The sequence below is a fragment of the Tupaia chinensis genome, unplaced genomic scaffold (assembly GCF_000334495.1).
Source record: "Tupaia chinensis unplaced genomic scaffold, TupChi_1.0 Scaffold149131_1, whole genome shotgun sequence".
NCBI classification, from domain to species: Eukaryota; Metazoa; Chordata; class Mammalia; order Scandentia; family Tupaiidae; genus Tupaia; species Tupaia belangeri.
The window spans coordinates 1,888,434-1,909,536 of NW_006208977.1; the positions used below are offsets into that span (position 1 = coordinate 1,888,434).

At 44.2% G+C, this 21,103-nt stretch overlaps 1 protein-coding gene across 1 annotated transcript in view; it reads right to left on the bottom strand.

Annotated features, from left to right (window-relative positions):
• COX10 (cytochrome c oxidase assembly factor heme A:farnesyltransferase COX10) overlaps positions 1-21,103 on the bottom strand; it is a 171,129-nt gene that overhangs the window by 20,746 nt on the left and 129,280 nt on the right. Inside the window, exon 6 of the mRNA XM_006170897.3 lies at positions 454-686. Coding sequence (XP_006170959.1) covers positions 454-686 — 233 coding nt within the window. The remainder of the gene's footprint in view (positions 1-453; positions 687-21,103) is intronic.

The following is a 21,103-nucleotide window of genomic DNA, read 5'->3' on the forward strand; positions in this document are numbered from 1 at the left end:
CTTCCCTAACGAGGTGACACTCCTTGACAGACACGTTCCAGGTACTTTCTCCACGGCCGGGGACATCCCACAGAATCCCTGTCCCGATCTGACTTGTGATGGTCACGAATCTCAGGTGCTTTAACTTGCCCTGTAGTCATCGGCTGGGGCAGCACCGCTTCCTACTTCCCCGAGACATTCCCTACGAGGGCAGGTGCCTGTCATGTCCGCCCACAGCCAGGACGCCAGGGCCCCCTGAGCTCTGCACTCACGGAACTTTAAACTGCCACACCAGCACCTCTGCCAAAAGAACGAGCGTTGAGAGAAGTGGAATCTAACCGAGCACTGCAGCCCATGGGAGGGAATGCCACTAGGCCAGTCTAGCGTGTGCTCGCACTTGCAGACGAGCCCCGGGGCTCGTTTCTGGCACCCCCGCCATGGGGCTGCTGAGACTTCACACTGGGGGATACTCACCCGCATCCAGGCTGCCGGTGGCCGCCGTCCAGCCCATGACCGGCGGGATGGCCCCCACCACGGCTCCCACCCAGGTGTTAGCGATGCTGAGCCTCTTCAGTGGTGTGTAACAGCAGGTGTACAGGAAGATGTTGAAGAGACCCAAGGCTCCCGTGAGTGGATTCACCCCCCAGGTCAGAAGGGCAACTCCGGGAACAGCACAACAAGTGGCGAAGGACACAGCTAGCAACGGGCTGGAAGAGAGCAGAGAAGGTGAGCAATGTTTCGACCCAGCTGGATCACACTGACTGAGAACGCATCATCTATCTACACAGGAAAGCAACCCGGGAGGCAGTGCTGGCCTCCCTTCCTCTTTGGTGCGGGGAATCCTCTTTACGAACCTTAAAATAAGATAGGGCTGTGCTTGTGGGAGCTTCGGCTGCTCCTCTCCATTATGCCCACCGTGAGGGAAGCAGCTGGGTGAGTGGAGAGGGAGCGCCTTGGATCTGCGTATGTGGTCTTTCCCCAGGCCAGAGGGACTTCCCTTGTCTATGAGAGAAATTCTTTTTTCTTTTTTTTTGAGAGAGATTTTTGCTATAGGGTGTGTGCACTCACCAGAGAGACAGAAAGCGAGATTTCTCCTAGGGGGACGGCCATACCACAATCCCTTCTCCTCCATTCTCTTCTTGGGTGCCCAGCACCAATTTTAAGCCACTGGGTCCTGGACTCGAACCATGTTCAACTACATAGGAGTCCAGTGACCTAACCATTATGCCATCTGCTGGTCCCTACAAGAGAGCTTCTTATCTCTTCCTCACAGGGTTGAAGTGAGAACTGAGACTATGCCTACTCTGCAGAGTGTTCAATTTAAAAAAAATTAATTTTTGATTTTTTTGAGAGATTTTTGCAATAAGGTACATGCACTTGCTGGAGAGACAGAGGAACACAAAGTGAGAAATCACCACCCAGGGAACATGGTCACGCCGCAATCCCTTCTCCTCCATTCTCCTCTTGGGATTTTGTGCATGCATGTACATGGCCCTGGCATGAGTTTCAAGCCACTGGGTCTGGGACTCGAACCGTAGTCAGCCATGTGAAAGTCCAGCGATGTAACCATTACGCCATCTGCTGGTCTCAGTTTTTGATGTTTAAAAAAGTTTATTAGTATTCCCTCCATGAGTGAGAGATATAGGAAGATAGAGACAGAGACCTCCAATAGGGTATGGGCGCAGCGATCCACTGCCAGCCTCAGTCAGCTCTGGATCAAGTCCACGTGCGTGTCTGGCACTCCAGGAGGTCTTCGGATGTGAACAGGGCACCCCCCACAGGGAGTCTGCCTTGCAGAGGGTTGCGCTTTGCCCCTGTGCCACTGTCTGGCTCCTGTACTTCATTTTACAGTTGGTGCTGAGGGAGAGTCACCAATAAACCACTTAGAGCTCGATACTATAAGATGTGGGCAACACGTGGTATCTTACTTCTGGAAGTAGCTCTACTCACTCATTATACTTTGCAACACCGCCTAATTAGTGATCATGAATAACAATGGTGTGCCTCAGTGAATGCCATCGTTCCAATATCTGTAATAAATTACAGGCTTGGCAGGGCCCCGGTAAACACCAGGTGGCTGTCGTGTCATGCCAGTGCCATAACGTGGTTCACGGACATGGGTTTTCAACAGGACGTGGCACGTAATGGATGCAAATGAAACCGTCAACTAAACTCTATTACAGTAACGATGATTATAAGCCTGCTTCTCAATACAGCCCACTTTTTAAAATTGCCTTGGTATGGAATCTTGTCAAAGACTTTTTTGAGCCTCAATAAATTGGATCTCCTAGCTCCTGTGTGTATATGTGTGTTTATTTATTCTTTCTTTTTTTCAGGAGAGATTTTTGCTATAGGGCGCGTGCACTTGTCATACAGAGGGAGACAGAGAGACAGAAAGCGAGAAATCACCCCCCGGGGGGGATGGCCATGCCGCAATCCCTTTTCTATTCTCCTCCCAGGATCTTGGGCACGCACGCACATGCGCCCGGCGTGAGTTTTAAGCCACCGGGTCCAGGACGTGAACTGCAGTCGACCATGTGGGAGTCCAGAGACATTGCCATTACGCTAACTGCTGGTTCCCTTTTATTCTTTGTTAAGAACTCTAAGGAGGTTACTTTTGCCTTTTCCTTAGAGAAGCCAGAATTCCACTTCTGAGTAGCATATGTTTGTGCAGTGTTCGGTGACCCCGCTCAGTGACATGCTCCTTGAGAAGCAAGGGCCACTTGTATGCAGCTTCCAGGGTGCTCCGTGCTTAGCAACGGCCAACTTCCCAAGGGAGGCGACACCTATCCCACATCCACACATGTGCGATGACACCCTTCCCGTCTCAGGCTGGCGAGAAGCCCTGTGTCCGTGAGAATGCCTTTGTAGGAACAGGACTAAGTTGTAGGATTCTAAGTTAGAACTCAGCTGGGGTGGGGGTCAGGAGAGCAGGTAAGCCCAGCAACTGAGAACTCCAAGTGATAAAGTAGGAAAGCTGGATGGGACGTGATGGAGAATCCCAGGTGTCACTCTGACGTGGTGGCCAGCACTGACAGCTTCCTCCCAGGCCTGTGGCCAGGAGGATGCAGGTCACTAGAGAGTGACAATAGAAGATAAAAGACAGATCAGAGAGGATCTTGAAAGATAAAACCAACAGAAGGTGGTTTTTTTTTTTTTTTTAATTTTAAAGGCTTTTGCCATTGTCCATGTGTGCTTGCCAGAGAGAGATGGTAAGAAAGAAAGCGAGAAATCATCCCCCTCTCCCAAGGGAGGATGGCCACACTGCAATCCCTTCTCTTCCATTCTCCTCCTGGGAATTTGGGCATGCATGCACATGGACCTGGCATGATTTTCAAGCCTCCAGGTCCAGGACTTGAACCATGGTCGGTCATGCACCTTAACCACTGTGCCACCTGCTGGTCCCCAGAATGGGAGTTTGATGGAAAAGAGAACACAGGGAGGCACTGATGTGGGATCCTCGTGAGAGAAGACCTATAGACTAGCTCAGCGCATGTTCGACCCCGAGGTGAATTTCCACTGTGTTCCTGGGCCGCCTCTTCTAAGCCCACAGTTGGTTACTGCCCCAGCTAGCACTCATTCCAGCACCCTCAATCTTCGCTCTGCCTTGTGCGCTCATCATTCCACCGTGTCTGAATCTGCTCCATGACCTACCCTTGTGCTCCTGCTAGAAAAGCTCTACAATACAACCACAGCGAATGGCTCCATTTCAAGGGGACAACTTCACAGTCCTGCTGCTGGCGGGAGCTGATCTCCAACCTTGGTGCTTCCAGTGACTGTGCTGTCTCCTCTCCTGCCTTTCCAAGCCCCCAGCCCTCTCTATGAATGTCCTTCCCTTATACACAGCAGGGACAGATGCCATAAGCTTTACTTTCTTACCTTCCTCCCATTTTAGGAGAAGCAGCCGTGGTCTTCATTTTAAAGATTAATTTCACTTTGCTTTTATTTCATTTCCTCTCTGATCTGTCTTTTACCTTCTATCGTCACTGTCTACTGACCTCCTGCATCCTCAAATAAATCATTTTATTCACATGTCTCGCAGGTAACCTCTCTGTGTTTAGCACTGTTCAATGCCAAACATCCTAAGGCCACAGATGACAACATGCATTGCTCCTAGCTCCTCCATTCCTCTCTCCACTATCTATTCCCTAACTCTATTCCTTACCACCCACTGAAACAGACTCCTCTAAGGCAGTGACATCCATCGCGTGATCCAGGACCCCCTAGGATCCTCACATACAACACACGATGTAATTTTCCAGATGAAAAATGACGAAGATGCCTCTGTGTGGCTACACCTCATGTATGCTCAGAATGGAGAATTCAGACAGCTAAAAACCAGTGCCAATACTGTCATTGTTGTTCTTCTCTCAACAAGGTAGTTTATCGCTTATAAGAACAGATCCCCCCTCCACCCCAGCCCCCCTGGGACTCTGAAAAGCTAGCTTTATTTTGGGCAGAAGAAAAATGTGGCTCATAAACATTTTTATTTTTTTCTGAATTGGCCCTTGTGTGAAAAAAAAAAAAATAAGAAGGTTGTTCACTCCTTCTTCAAGGTCTGTGGAAGTCAGTTGGATTCAAAGGTATTAGTGTTATGAAAAGCCCTTTTAGAAAAGCACACATGAATTTAATTCATTGAGATAGGCAATTTTATGTGGAAGTTTAGTTTCTGTCCCTTGTTGCAATCATAGAAAATCCTGAAGCTCAATTTTGGTGTTTAAGTCAATGTGTTCAGGGGCATGCATGAAAACTGGGAGGTTGTCGAGACACGTAAACAAAGATGAAGCTTTACACGGGAAGCCATAATCATTCTCAGCACCTAGGGACCTGAAGGAGCTCCCGTCCTCCTGCACACGGAGCCCGGCTGGTGAACGTCAGTGCTGTCCTAAGTTACAAGCCGAGGTGCTCCGACTGCACACTGCGTGAACCCGATGTTTCATTTTGCTGAAACATGTATTATAACGGTAAAAGTATGTTTAAATCAGAAAATCCATGACTTCAGAAAAAATCCCAAAGCAGAAATTCTAAATTAGTTATTTAGAAAAACGTACTGGTTTATAACTGCCTAGCCTTTCTCCAATGACACCTCTATGCAACATACTAAATTGTGGTTTAGTTCCTGCTTTATTTCAACATATCTAGATAACTTCCCCATGCCATTAAGTAATCCTTTCACATCATCATTATCAAAAGCTACACAGGGACCAGCAGTTAGCGTAATGGCTATGTCACTGGAATCCCACGTAGTTGAAGTTGACCGCAGTTTGAGCCTGGGACCCGGTGGCTTAAAACTCATGCCGGGCGCGTGTGCGTGCATGCCCAAGATCCCGAGAGGAGAATGGAGAAGGGATTGCGGCGTGGCCCACCCCCCTGGGGGGTGATTTCTCGCTTTCTGTGTCTCTGTCTGCCTGGTGAGCGCACGCGCCCTATAGCAAAAACCTCTCAAAAAAAACAAAAAAAAACAGTGGCCTGTTCCTGTTCTGTGGGCACAGCACAGTTAATTTATCAACATGCCCTCTTTTGAGACACATTAGTTTTTCAATTATTAAAAAAAATCAGAAACAATGTTGGGATGAGCACCTCACGACCAGATCTTTGTTCACAGTGCTGAGGGTACATGCTGGGGAACAGCTCCTGGATAGGAACGCGCTAAGGCAGGGGACATGCACGTCACTGGGGGATTATCACACGTACTGTCAGTCTCCGTGTTCTCCAGAGAGCTTACAGGAATTTATACTCCCACCCGCAGAGTTAGAGAGCACCTATTTCCAGATCCCTATCAACACTGGGTATGGGATTAAAGACAGCCGAACAAAAATGAAATTTGTCAACAGGTAGGTGAAAAATAGTATTATGGATTTTTGGGGGGTGGGGGTAGTTTTCTTGCTATAGGGTGCATGCACTCACTGGGGAGACAGAGAGACAGAGATAGAGGAACAGAGAGCAAGAAATCACCCCTGGGGTGGCCATGCCGCAATCCCCTCTCTTCTATTCTCCTCTTTGGATTTTGGGCATGTACGCACAAGTGCCTGGCTTGAGTTCCAAGCTGCCGGGTACAGGACTCGACCTGCGATTGACTACATGGGAGTCCAGTGATATAACTATTATGCCATCTGCTGGTCATGGGTGTTATTAAAAATTCTTAAAGTAACAAAATATAACAGGTTAATTGAGATAGTATTATCCCCTTGCATGAGAAACTGAGACTCAACACAAGTAAAATGACTCGGAATAACAGGACCTGTATTCTAGTCTGTTGTCTCAATTTAATGTAAAGTCTCCCGAGTGGTATGTGGGGCACACTGGAGTCACAGGACTTGCTGAGCCCCTTCTTTCATGGGACTGCTGAGGGCCTAGGTGGCTGCAGTCATTAAGCTCTTCACTATCAGCTGGGAATAGCTTCCTAAAAGTGGGCTTCAAAGCTCCTTCGGTCGACCATATAGTACAGTCTCATGTTCTACTGCTTTCCTCGAGGTAAAAATGACTAGGAAGCATGAAATTTATTTATTTATTTGTATATTATTATTTTTTTTTAGAAAGCACATTAATTTCTTTATTTTCTATTATTTTTTGAGAGGTTTTTGCTAGAGGGTACATGCACTTGCCAGAAAGACAGAGAGAGACAGAGAGACAGAAAGCAAGAAATCACCTCCCAGGGGGGATGGCCATGCAGCAATCCCTTCTCCTCCATTGTCCTCTCGGGATCTTGGGCACGCACGCGCACATGCCTGGCATGGGTTTAAGCCACTGGGTCTGGGACTCAAACTGCGGACAACTATGTGGGAGTCCAGCGACATAGCCATTACGCTAACTGCTATTTCTTTATTTTTTTTAAGAGAGATTCTTGCTATAGGGTATGTGCACTTATCAGAGAGACAGAAAGTGAGAAATCACCCCCTGGGGGGGGACGGCCATGCAGCTATCCATTCCCCTCTTGGGGTTTTGGGCATGCATGCGGATGCATCCAGTGTGATTTTCAAGCCACCAAGTCCAGGACTTGAAACGTGGTCAACCATGTGGGAATCCAGTGCCTTAACCACCATGCCGCCTGCAGCACACACGCTCGGCTTGACTATGTGGGAGTCCAGCAACATAGCCACTTCGCCAACTGCTGGTTCTCTAAACTTGTATTTTAACTCCATTTTTCCACTCCTCACACTGGAGTGAGGAGTGATGGGTGGTAGGTATCCAAGAAACAGAGAAGTTAGGAAGGTCACATTTTAGATGTCTGAACACTGTCCCTGGGCAAATGCAGTGTCAGTAAAGTTTTCTGTTTTTTTTTTTTTTTCTCCAACAGAGGAACAAAATGATCAGATCTGCATTTTAGAAAGAACACTCTGCCTGTCAAGCGAAGGTCAGCAAAGGGAGACAAGCATTAATTCACTTTCACAAGAGAAGCTCACATTAGGTACTTCTGAAGAAACACTCGTGAGCTCACTGCCACACAGTCTTATCAAATGCTCGGTTGAAAGAAACAGCCTTCAGCCAGTTTATACCTTTGATCGATCTTCCAGATTTTCCACAATATATTGGGGAGCAAATCAGGTCAGTAGGGAGCGGGTCCTTCTTTGCGATTGAATGGCTCTTGGTCTAAAGACACAGTGACCATGGTTTGCGTTTATAATTTTCCTTTTTAAATAAGATTTTGCCTTAGGGCATGTGCTCTCTCTCTCTGTCCCTCTCCCTCTCTCTGTAGACAGAGACAGTGAGAGGGAAAGTGAGAAATCACCCTCCCAGGGGGTATGGCCATGCTGCAATCTCATCTCCTTCATCCTCCTCCTGGGATCTTGGGGACACATGCGCACGTGCGCGCGCGCACACACACACACACACAGTATGACTGAAGTCACTAGGTCTAAGACTCAAACCATGGTCGGCCATGTGGGAGTCCAACAACATAACCGCTACGCCATCTGCTGGCCTCTATATTTTATTTTGAACTTTATTATTTTTGGCTCTATTTTGTTTTTCCTTAGTTTTCCTTCCTTCCTTCTTTCCTCTTTAGTTTTTTTTTTCCCCCTATTTTATCACATTTTACATACCTTTGCAGGTTATCTAAAATTTTGTCTGACATAAAGCAGAGTAAAAAAGTTAAATAAACAGAGGTAAGTATAGGATTTGGGTTAGAATTTTTTTTGAATTATTTATTGAATTTTATTTATTTATTCACTAATTTATTTTAATTTGACAGAAAGGAAGAGAGAGAGAGAGAGAGAGAGAGAGATGGAAAGTGAGACAGCAAGCCACCAGAGGTTGGCTATGTGGGAGTGTCCAGCACCTTAACCACCACGCCACCTGCTGGTCCCCTAAAATTTTTTTTTTTTTAAATTAAGAGATTTTTGCTATAGGGCATGTGTGTTCACTGGAGAGACAGACAGAAAGCAAGAAATCAGCCCCCGGGGGTATGGCCACACCACAATCCCTTCTCCTCCATTCTCCTCTCAGGATTTTGGGCCTGCATGTACATGTGCCCAACATGAGTTTTAAGCTACCAGGTCCGGGACTTGAACCGTGATCAGCTACGTGGGAGTCAAGCGACATAACCTGCTGGTCCCAGGGTTAGAATGATCTTAATAACAATGAAAGTATATCAGGAAACTGTGAGTGGAAAGAGGACGAGCTAATGTTAATACTGATTCTGATATAAAGGGAAAACGTACCATGTGGTACCTGGGTTATTTTAAAGTCTGGTTTACCGTGAAATACTTAAATGTCATGATAATATTGAAGTTGTGTAACTGTCTTAATAGAGATTCATTTCTGAGGCACCAGAAGTTTGGTGCTCATTTCTGACCCCAGTTAAACTTTACCGCTCATGAAAATGTGGTCAGAGCCAAATCAAAGATCTAAAGGGCCTTTCTGTCAAGGACTGAGCTCTCGTTATGCCAGACCAATCACCCCACACACGGTGCTCGTCGGACTATGCAGCCTCTGATCAGAAAGCCCACAGGCTTTTCCCTTTGCTAGGTGGGTTTTGAAAAGTCTTCCAAACCTGGAGACTCACATACACACACCCTGACCCACAGACACAAAGTTATTTCTACTTCTGTTTTTTATTAATCATCTAAATTTTTGTTTAAAAAATTTTTACTAGCCTTTTTGTTTCTTTTCTCATTTAAGTTTAGCAGTTCACTCCTATTTCAAATGCTATTCTGACATCTGGTTTCTAGGGCCAAACAGGCCTTCTTGGGCTTCCCGGGGGCTCGGTTACCCTAGCGGAGGGGCCCAGCTGCACTGTGGTTCTAAGTGTGGTTCCTGGACTAGCAGCAGCAGCATCACCGGGGCCCCTGCTGGGATCCAGGTGATCTGGAGGTTTGCTGAAGTTTGAGAACCACTGCATGCTATTACCCATGTGACGCTGGTCCCATTTGGCCATGCCACATAGCCTGTATAAGCCATTTCACTCCAGTGCTATGGGTGGCCTGGGGAAGTCAGCCACTTTCAGAGGTCTTTTCACGTATGTCTCTTGACATGTTCCAGTGGAAAAGAACAGGGCTGTGAGCCAGCTATGCTATCGACGAACAGAGGGGCAGACCTCACTGTATCATATACCTCACTCAGTCATACAACTTCAAGCGTTTTGACCACTGAAAGTACTTTGAGGGGCCCAGTCTTGGTGGCACAGGTGGTAGCGTACTGATGTGCAATAATGGAAGCCACATGGTTGACTGTGGGCTCGAATCCTGAGTGGACATGACACAGAACAGGTCCTGACTAGCCGGAGGGCTGGGTAAATGGACCGCAGTGCGCTAAGACCCTGATAAGGCGGCCTGTTTTTTTCACACATGCTTTTTTTTTTCTTGGAAAACAAAACAAAACAAAACAAAAACAGAAAAGCACACAACTTTTTTTTTTTTTTTAAGTACTTTAGTAGCAGGATAAAACAAGTATGGTGAAAGTCTTGGTAATTAATGATTCTGAGACACGGCTATACTGGGGTCACTGTACTACTGCATCTGCTGAACATTTTCAATAAGAAGAGATGCTTTTACAAATGCTTCAATATTCTTTATTAGTGTATAGTTATTATATTCTGGTTTCCTGATGGTAGCATAGTTAAGCAAGTCCGCAGGAATCAGGTTATCTGAGTTCCAGTTCTAACTGGGGTGTTAACTAGCTACGAAAGAGTGAGCGACTGACTCTCCCTGGGCCTTGGTGTCCTCAGTTGTAAAGTAAGGCCTTTCATTGGGAGGACTGAAACTAAAGGCAAACCTGCTTAGGCAGAAAGGCTCAGTAACAGGACCACAGGGAGGATGGCGGTTCTGTACTGGTAAGCTGAGTAGTCTTGAGCAAATTATTTCACCTGTTGGTCTTAGCGTCTTCATCCGTAAATGGGAGATGCTTCATCTGCCTGTCTAAAGAATTAACTGCAGTGGTGTAAATAGAGCACTTAGTAGAGTGCTCACTGGCTAAACACAGTGTTCACTTCCTTCCTTCCTTCATTAACACTTCTCACTGCAGGGACCAGCGTAATGGCTATGTCTCTGGACTCCCACGTAGTCAACCGGGGTTCGCGTCCTGGACCCAGTGGCTAAAAACTCATGCTGGGCGTGTGTGCGTGTGTGCCCAAGATCCTGAGAGGAGAATGGAGAAGAAGGGATTGCAGTGTGGCCATCCTCCCTGGGGGGTGATTTCTCGCTGTCTCTCTGTCTCTGTCTGTCTGACAAGTGCCTGTGCCCTATAGCAAAAACCTCTCCAAAAAAAAAACCCACCAAACTTCTCACTGCCTGTAGTCAGCACCGTACTAAGTGTGGCCCATCTAGCAGCAAACGGTAAGGCCAGACTACAAAGGAAGCCAGGCATACAAAAAATCAACACAAGTACTATGAACTCTCAAATTGTAAAATCAGCTCCAAGATAAAGAACAGAATGAAATGCAATGGAATTAAATAAGAAGGGCGCATTTGAATGCAGCAAGAGGTAGAGGCTGATAAATATGTAATAAACTGTTTTCCTTAATTTAGTTTTTCAAACTTACAAAAACTTAGGTATACATATTAAGATTTATAGATATGGCACTATATTTTAGCTTCCTTATTTATTTATTTTCACGATTTTTGCCATAGGGTGTGTGAGCTTGCGGGAGAAACAGTGAGAAAGTGATTATCACCTCCCTGGGGGCAGGGCTGGCCACACCACAATCCCTTCTCCTCCATTCTTCTCTGGGGATTTGAGCATGCACAGTCATGTACCTGGTGTGCTTTTCAAGTTGCCAGGTCTGGGATGCAAACTGCAGAGTCGGCCATGCAGGACCCAGAACCTAAACCACCACCACTGGCTAGTCCTATTTTAGTTTTTTTTTTTTAATTAAGAATTTAAATTAATTATCTCAATTACATAAAATGAACCAAAAAAAAAGCCTATTATGAAAAACTAGACTGATCACAAGCAAAATATTAAAAAAAATATTGGTGCTCTTGTGCCCCCAGAACAGTAGCTAAGATAGCCTTTATTAAGAATAGAGGAACTAGGGAACCAGCAGTTAGCGTAATGGCTATGTCGCTGGACTCCCACGTAGTCGACCGTGGTTTGCGTCCCGGATCCGGTGGCTTAAAACTCATGCCGGGCACGTGTGCGTGCGTGCCCAAGATCCCGGGAGGAGAATGGAGGAGAAGGGATTGCGACGTGGCCATCCCCCCTGCAGGGTGATTTCTCACTTTCTGTCTCTATGTCTCTCTCTGTCTGGCGAGCGCACGTGCCCTATAGCAAAAACCTCTCAAAAAAAAAAAAAAAAAAGGAAAAAGAATAGAGGAACTAATACCTATGGCTAACCAAGATGAGTGGTTTTCCTTTAGATTAATTTATACAGAGAAGGCCAGGATGCAGGTGCATGGGGCATGATGGTACTACAAAAAAAAACAAACAAACAAACAAAAAAAAAACTGTAATTTTAGAAACACAGAATAAATGTATAAGAAAAAGAGCACTATTTATTTGATAGGGACTAGGCAGAAAAAGACTGATCTTCTTGAACTAAAATATTCTATCCACTCTCCTTCCATTCCTCATGCTCCTCTCTTTCTAGCTTCCTTCCTCTCTTGCCCTTTTTTTTTCCCCCTTAAGAGATATTTTTGCTATAGGGCGTGTGTGCTCACCAGAGACAGAGACAGAAAGTGAGAAATCACTCCCCAGGAGGATGGCCATGTCACAATCCCTTTCCCTCCATTCTCCTCTCAGGACTTTGGGCATGCATGCACACATACCTGGCATGAGTTTTAATCCTCCAGGTCTGGGACTTGAGCCGTCCGTGGTTGACCATGTGGGAATCCAGCGATGTAACCATTACACCACCTGCTGGTCCCCCTCTTTTGCTCTTTCATTCATTGAAACCTATCAATTGTATTCTACCTTCTGCTGGATTCTGTGTAATTTTTCAGTTCATGAATACAATGTGTAATGATCAAGCATATCTATCTTTTAAAATATTTACTATTACTTTGTGTCAGGAACATTAAAAATTTCTTCTGGCTATTTAAAAATATATAATGAATTAGTGTCAATGTAATGACCCTACTTTACTGGAGAATACTAGAACTTATTCCTCTCATCTAGGTATAATTTTTCAATCTGTTTACCAACATCTATCTCCCTATAGCACACTTCCTCTACCATTTTCAGTCTTCAATAATCACTTGTCTACTTTCTACCTCCAAGAGGTTAACTTTTTTAGTTTCCACATAGAAGTGAAGCCGTGTCATTTTTCTTTTTCTGTACCTGGAATAATTTACCTATATGACATCTTCCAGGTTTACACATGTTGCTTCAAATGAATTTCAATTTTTTTTTTTGAGAGAGGTTTTCTTTATAGGGCGCATGCTCTCGCCAGACAAAGAGAGACACAGAGACAGAAAGCGAGAAATCGCCCCCCAGAGGGGATGGTCACGCTGCAATCCCTTCTCCTCCATTCTCCTCTTGGGATCTTGGGCACGCACGCACACTCACCCGGCGTGAGTTTTAAGCCACCGGGTTCGGGACGCGAACCGCGGTCGACTATGTGGGAGTCCAGCAACATAGCCATTACGCTAACTGCTGGTTCCCATTATTTTTAATTGCTTAATAGTATTACATTGTACATACATATCAAGCTAAAGAGCTTTTCTCAGTAAAGGAAACAATGAACAGAATGAAGTAATTACCTAGAGAATGGGAGAAAATATCTACAAACTAACATTACAGGAAACCCAAACAACACAGTAGCAAAAACTCAAATGATCTGCTAAAAAATAGCCAGGCAAGTGACAAAGGGACATTTCTCAAAAAAAGACCTATAAATGCCCAATAAGTATATTCAAATCAAAACCATAAAAATATTTTTGTATTCATTTACTTACAAATAGGCTCACAGTTCATGCTGAGGACTGAACGACGATTTATTTCAAAACTCATATTAAAAACCATTACATTTTAAATTGAAATAACCTTTCTACTGAGCTTCATTGCATGGGACCTTTCTATTTGCTTTTCCTGCCCAAGGCTACTGTAGAAAAGAAAATAGTAAGCTAAGACTGGGGAAGAATTTGTCAACACATTTCTATAAATTATTTTTTTCCTCTTTTAGAAATAACATCACTTTGTTTACTAAACACCAGTCCTTACATAGCTCTGTCGAAGTAGAATTTTCTATAGAATTAGGAACAAATATGAAAAAAAGGCAAGCTTTAGTTTGACAGCTATTTATTGCACTTAATAAATGTTGTTTAAATGACCTGACTTCTAAACAACTTCCTGGAAAAAGGTGGCCTTTTTGTGTAAGGAATGTGTCGGGAAGTCTATGAAATGTTGTATTAGATCAAGAAAGCTTTGTATTTTAAGCAGTGCTGCAGGTAATTAGTTTACACACAAAATTAATCTCATATTTCTTGGTCATTCTTCCAGAATCAATTATTTTTAAAACTACAAAATAAAATTTCCTTTCTTTGAAAACAAAAGAAAACCCAAAACCTTAATCAAACCAAGCCAATTTAACTTTCATTTCCTGCATAAATTCCACATTTAAGCTTCAACATGAGTTTTGGGGGAAAGTCTCTATGGGTAACGGTTTTAAAATTGTTTCTCCATAATCTTCTTGAGTAGATTTCTATTTCTGAACGCGTCTCAAGCTATAGGTGTTAAAGGTAGCAGAGGACTGATGTAAACCTAGAACTTAATGGAACTGTGAAGGAAATGAGGACACAAAAGCTATTTGCGTCTGTGTGTGTGTGTGTGTGTACGCACACTGGAGAACGCACATGCACTGGCCAGAGAAACAGAGGAGAAAGCACCCCTGAGGAGCGGTCAGGCCACACCTCCTTCCCTCCCTCTGTCCTTCCCTTTGGGATTCTGGGTGCACATGCACACACGTCTGGCATATTTCTCAGGCTGCCGGGTCCAGGAGTTGAACCATTCGGTCAGCAGGTGGGATCTAGCTGCCTTAAGCACCAGGTCATGAGGCTGGCTCCACAAAATCTATTTTACAAGGAAATTAAATTTTAAAACATGCTGAAGAGAAAAGCAAGAATAAGCAAATCTTGTTGGCATGATTATTTTCAGAACAGAGATTGTTCTGAAATCTCTGTATTAAGAAAACCACTTTTTCCCCCTCAAGGGGGAAAAAGATTTGAGCATAATGAGTTTTTGAAAATTGATGAAAAGGATCTTATTAGATGCTGTGGTGCAGAAGTAACACTAGGGTCCTGCAAAGATGAAAGCCACATGGTGACTATGGCTCCGATCCTGGGTTGGCGTGAAAACATTCTGGGCGTGCTGGGGTGCCAGGATCCTGAGGAGCTGGGGGGCCAGGACGTGGGACTGGGTAGTGGCATGACAAGACCTTGTGGCTGGTGCTTTATCCTCATTCTTCCTATCCTATTTCATGCACACACATACTTTATATCCTTAAAAAAAAAAAAAAAAAAAGAGAGAACTAAAAGAATCTTATTACTCTAGGACAAAGACCAGAAAGATTGGCTGTAAAAAAACCAAAAAGCAAAATAAATCACCAAAATGAACCTTATCCCATTGCTGTTCTCTGAGATTCAGTCTTCTAATTCTGGAAGGTGACCCCTGAATTATGCTATGGCAATTTAGCTTAAATTAAGGGTAAGATACTTGTACAAAGACTTAGAAATTTTCAGAGAGGTGATTTTTATTGTGAGATCCCATCCATGAAAATCAGAATTTCCTGTGTAGCAGTCTAATCTCTTAATCTACTTCTCCAACTCCTTGAGGGCAGGGACCCCTACAGGACGCCTCCATTACTCCTAGCTCCTGTAACACCCAGAGCTGGCCCTGGCCGTGTGGGAGATGCGTACTTGCCCTTTTTCCTGTTTGAGCTAGGTTTTCCCTTCCCCCATTTATAATTTATAGGACACTCTCTCTATATATAAGAAAATAGCTTTGTTTACCTACACAAAATAGGGTCAATGAATTTTAAGAGTTGTTGAGGGAACCAGCAGTTAGTGTAATGGCTGTGTCGCTGGACTCCCACGTAGTCGACCACGGTTCACGTCCCGAACTCGGTGGCTTAAAACTCACGCTGGGTGCGTGTGCGTGCGTGCCCAAGATCCCGAGAAGAGAATGGAGGAGAAGGGATTGCGGCGTGACCATCCCCTCTGGGGGGTGATTTCTCGCTTTCTGTCTCTATGTCTCTCTCTCTCTGTCTGTCTGGCGAGTGCACGCGCCCTGTAACAAAAACCACTCCAAAAAAGAAAAAGAGTTGTTGAAAAGTTTTAATGAAACACAATTTATACAAAATGAAGCTGGAAAATAAACCTATGCATCCCCGTAGCTTTGGAGACAACTAGGGAGTGGCATGGGTGTGTAGCTACCCAGAGATGTAGGCACTTACCTCTGCCTCCCACCTCCCCCTTGCACCGAGGCCTTTGGTCAAGGACAGTATTTGTAAACATAGACATGGACAGGGACCAGGCTGGCATCACAGAGCAGTAAAGTGGGTCTACTTAAAAAAAAATAAATAAGGGAACCAGCAGTTAGCGTAATGGCTATGTCGCTGGACTCCCACGTAGTCGACTGTGGTTCGTGTCCCGGACCCGGTGGCTTAAAAACTCACGCCGGGCGCGTGTGCGTGCGTGCCCAAGATCCCGAGAGGAGAATGGAGGAGAAGGGATTGCGGCATGACCATCCCCCCTGGGGGGTGATTTCTCGCTTTCTGTCTCTATGTCTCTCTCTGTCTGTCTGGCGAGTGCACACGCCCTACAGTGAAAATATCTAAAAAAAAAAAAAAATTTAAAAAAGGAGTGCTGAGAATTGTGGGAACTGCTTGCTCCTTGGGTGAGGTTGCCATATTCCATGTGGGGATGCACAAAACAAGACAGCCCAGAAATCTGGGGCTGGATATTCTTATACATGGTCTGTATTTCAGCACAGGCAACTACTGCAAACTATAGGAAAACACAGCCAGCCAAACAGAAAATATCCCTTCAGGATTTGGTTTTGCAATCTCTGGTCTAAGTGAGAGATCTCTTTACAGGAAGAAAGTGTCTACTTTGCTCTTTTTTTGCACCTCAAACATTTCTCTGGCTATCTTTTAGATGGCCAATTCTTACACATCCACTAAGACTTAGCCTAGATAACATAAAAAGAAAAAAAAACAACAACAAATAAACCAAACCAGCAAATAAAAAACCCTAAATCCTCCAAGAACATCTTTCCACGGGGTTGGCAGGTGGCATGGTGGTTAAGGACACTGGACACCCACATGGCTGACTGTGGTTCAAATCCTGGACCAGGTGTCTTGCTTTCTTACTCTATCTATCTACCTTTCACTCTGTCCCTCTCTGGTCAAATTAAAATAAAAACAAAACAAAACAAAAAACCACACACAAAAAAACAAAATAAATAAAATTAAATTAAAAATATTCTTAAAAAAAAAAAAAAAGAACATTTTCTTTCACATTTACAGGTTTCTTTCTTTTTTTTTTTTTTTTTGGAGAGATTTTTGCTATAGGGTGCGTGTGCTCTCCAGAAAGACAGACAGAGACAGAGAGACAGAAAGCGAGAAAACACCCCCCAGGGGGGATGACCACGCCACAATCCCTTCTCCTCCTTTCTCCTCTAGGGATCTTGGGCACGCTCGCACATGCGCCCAGCATGAGTTTAAGGAAACAGGTCTGGGACTCAAACCACAGTCGACTACATGGGAGTTCAGCGACATAGCCATTACGCTAACTGCTGGTCCCCTCAGCATTCTGACCTCCTCTCCATGGTTAGATTCTATGTCTAATTAACATGATCTCTCTGCTGCCTTGCCACATATATTTTGTAAATGATTTACTTGCTTCATCTATGAATAAGAGAAACAGATAGAGACACAGAGAAGAGAGGGCCAGCACGCCCAATGAGGTCCTGGTGCTGTCTTCCACCCAGCATTCAGCCAGCCCAGATTATGGGCACACGTCTGCCCGGCGCACTGAGGGAGGTCTCCAGATTCTAACAGGGACTCTTCCATGTGGGAAGGCCTCGCAGAGCTTCACACTTCAGCACTGAGCCACTGCCTGGCTCCTATACCACATGGCTTTTCAGTGCAGTATTCATTTTTATATTCTCTGTACCTAAGAATGGGGCCCAAACAAACCCTTATAAACCATACAAAGACGAGAACACCATCCTGAGACTATCCCCCACATAATACCCACCGCAGGGAACAGTACTTATCCAATCTTTTTATACCGTCTTACTTGAACAGAGGCGTTAAAGTGTAGGAACGTTAGATTAAATAACCCTAGAGTATTAATAGGTGTTTTAGGTGTTTGCTCCTAAAACAAATTTTTCAAGAGGCTACAAGTGACAGACTAAATTACTATAACAGTTAACTCGCTGTATTCCTACTTAGTAGAATATCCGAGTATTTTCTGGTTATAAAAGCATGGGAATGGGGGAACCAGCAGTTAGCGTAATGGCTATGTCGCTGGACTCCCACGTAGTCGACTGCGGTTCGTGTCCTGGACCCGGTGGCTTAAAACTCACGCCGGGCGCGTGTGCGTGCGTGCCCAAGATCCCGAGAGGAGAATGGAGGAGAAGGGATTGCGGCGTGACCATCCTCCCTGGGGGGTGATTTCTCGCTTTCTGTCTCTATGTCTCTCTCTGTCTGTCTGGCGAGCGCACGCGCCCTACAGTGAAAATCTCTCCAAAAAAAAAAAAAAAAAGCATGGGAACGAAAAAGACCTCCATCCTTTGGATTGCTATCGCAACTCATCATGCTTCAAAATAGTCATAAATGCTTTCTTCTTGTTTTCTGGTGACAATGAGTAAAAGGAATGTATTTTTTCTGAAAATCCCAGTGTCCTGCTTATCCATCCACTACAATGACTAAGCATGATGATACATACAAAAACTACATGTTGACTATATACTTACATACATGATATATACACAAGTAACATATGTATATTATATATGCAGGTATATATCATGGCTCATAATACTGAATGATTTTAAAAACAAAGTTCTCTACATCAGTGCCACTATTACAAAGTTACGGTCAAATTCATTTTTCCCACCACTATGAATCATTGATTAACACTAAAAATAGAAATTTCTGTACTTATAAAATGTTTATGTTCTTATTACATTAGCAATATATATACACCAGGAGACTAATCATAACAATCCTTAGAAACTGTGCAGAGCTTTAGCCCGGTCCAGGGACACATCTAGTAGACTGGAGTGGTTGGGTGATGAATAATATTCACAGCTCCCCTGCAGCCCACTAAATGTTTACATTTGCTTAAGTGCTTACTGGTAAAACCTTCAGTAAATTTGAAAAATGTCCCCTGCAAATCCCTATAATACTTAAGCTAAACCCTGTTCTTCAAGTTAATAATGCCAACTAAACAATCCATTCATTTCATTTCTAAAACTCAATCTTCATCATTCATTTCAGAACCAGGTATTGGCTGACCCCCCAACCCCAAGTGTTTTAATTTGTCCTCTTGAAATAACCTCTCGCTCTCTTCTTATCGTGCGATCTTGGCTGCTTACCGCCCACACCGAAAGCTTGCAAGTTATGGATCATTCGCATCTGATCCATTAAGTTGGAAAAACTCACGCTGACATGTATTATTTTCCTATCAGCGTCACCAAGCTGGGAAACGAATAATTCAAAGGAGACATAATCAAAATACAGATGTCTTTCAAAATACCAAGACCTGAGGCCCAGCCCCAGCCCCCCTCCTGCACGAGGCTTTCACTGTCTACTTGGTCCTTGTCCATACCTTCCCTGTCTGACCTCCCAGGGATCTTCTTATGTGTACCAATTTATTCATTTCACTCAGCACATATTTATGGGCTGCCCTGTCCTGTCTGCTAAGGATCTGGTACATCTGGCTACTTTTTTTACTTAGAGTATAAAGCTTTGAGCACTATAAAAACAAAACTGATAGTGCTGGTAACATTTCAGGCATCTAATACATTCTTGAACTGAGGAAAAAAGGAAATTATTTAATTCTAAAATATTACAAAACATTAGATGTTGACATTCCTAGAAAAGATTAATTTTAATTAGACTAGACCAGGAAAAGGGCCATTAGTTAAAAAAAAATACATTTATAAGATATATTAGAAATTTGAGTCTGAAGAACCTCAAGCTTGATAAAGACGGCAGATTAAAGGTGTCTGTGTGTCTGTCTTGTACTACAGGTTAAAAGAAAAAGGGTTCCCATAGGTACCCCCAACAACTTCCAAAGATAAGTGTTAAATTCTGCAGCACTTATAATCTGCTATGGACAAATACCTGGTCTTATCCTCCTAAGAGCTAAAGTATGAGGGATCTTTAGAAAGATCACAGAAAATGTGTGTTATGAAAAAGACTGTGCATGGGTTTCAACATTTTTTGCACCAAAATAAACACATCCTTTAGTTCTATCTGTCCATGAACTTGTAAAATCCCCTCACATGTTTCAGTAAGGAATACTGGCCCAGCCTTGGTGTAGTTTGTTTTACAGAACAGTGGAGCTGGAAGCCACAGGTTGACTGAAGTTCAAGCTCTTGGTTTGGCCAGCCTCGAACATGCCAAGCATACACACACACACATGATCCTGGAGGAATGAAAGAAGAGGATCACATACTCTATCATGAATTAAAAAAAATAAAAAAAGTAAGAAATACTGGGGATTAAAAGAATTTTTTTTTTTTGCTACAAGGTATGTGTACTAGTCAGAAAGAGAGAGAGAGAGAGAGATCGATCGATCATGCCATGCCACAATCCCTTCTTTTTCACTCTTCTCTCAGGATTTTGGGTACATATGCACAAGCACCTGGCATGTTTTTCAAGTCACCAAGTCACCAGGTCTGGGACTCAAATCACACAGTCAGTCACATGGAATCCAGCTGCTTTAACCATCGTGCCACTGGCTGGCCTGAGGATATTCATTTCTAACCACTCTTTTGTTCCCTCTCCTTGGCCACCCTAAAACTACTGAATCCGTTTTATCCAGTTAGGACCAGTGTTGAAACTAGACACTGAGCTTCATTAAGTGGAAGAAATTTCAGGGCACTGGATAACTGTGTGATACGTAAGAGGTAGAGGGAAGGGAGTTACTAGTGAGGATATAAAAATGGCAGAGAGACAGGAGGCTAAGAGGCGTCAGAAGCACACTGCTTCCTGACTTTGTCTGTGCCAAGTCCCACTTACCAACACGTGTACCCAGACCACCAGAAGCTAAGGTCCCTTGGCTGGGCTGTGGCAGTGTGTACGTGTAGTCCAAGGGGAACAGATGCAGTGGTCTGGCTTTGAGTTAATAGGGATAACTCTGTGGTGAGGAGCTGATAGTAGAGGTTAAGACAGCTCCATTATGACCCCTCAGGAGCATTTCTGTCCAGACTTCCTCCGATGCAGTCGCAAGAGCTCGTTAGCCAAATGCACCATGACTCCGGACTTACCCATGTGCATCTGGGACATTTCTTAAGTGATCTGCTGCGCAGTGTACTCAAATTCATCAAGTGGCCCCCAAGCCATTAAAGACTCTGATAAATAATTCTACTCTAAAGGCCCCAGAGCTGAAGTAAAAAGCAGAGAGCCATGGGGTCAAGTGTTTCCCCAGGAATTACATTTGGTAAATAGAAGCTGCAGAAGGGTGTTTCTATCAGCCACCTGCACTTATTGTACAGCAGCAGTGTGCTCTAGGAT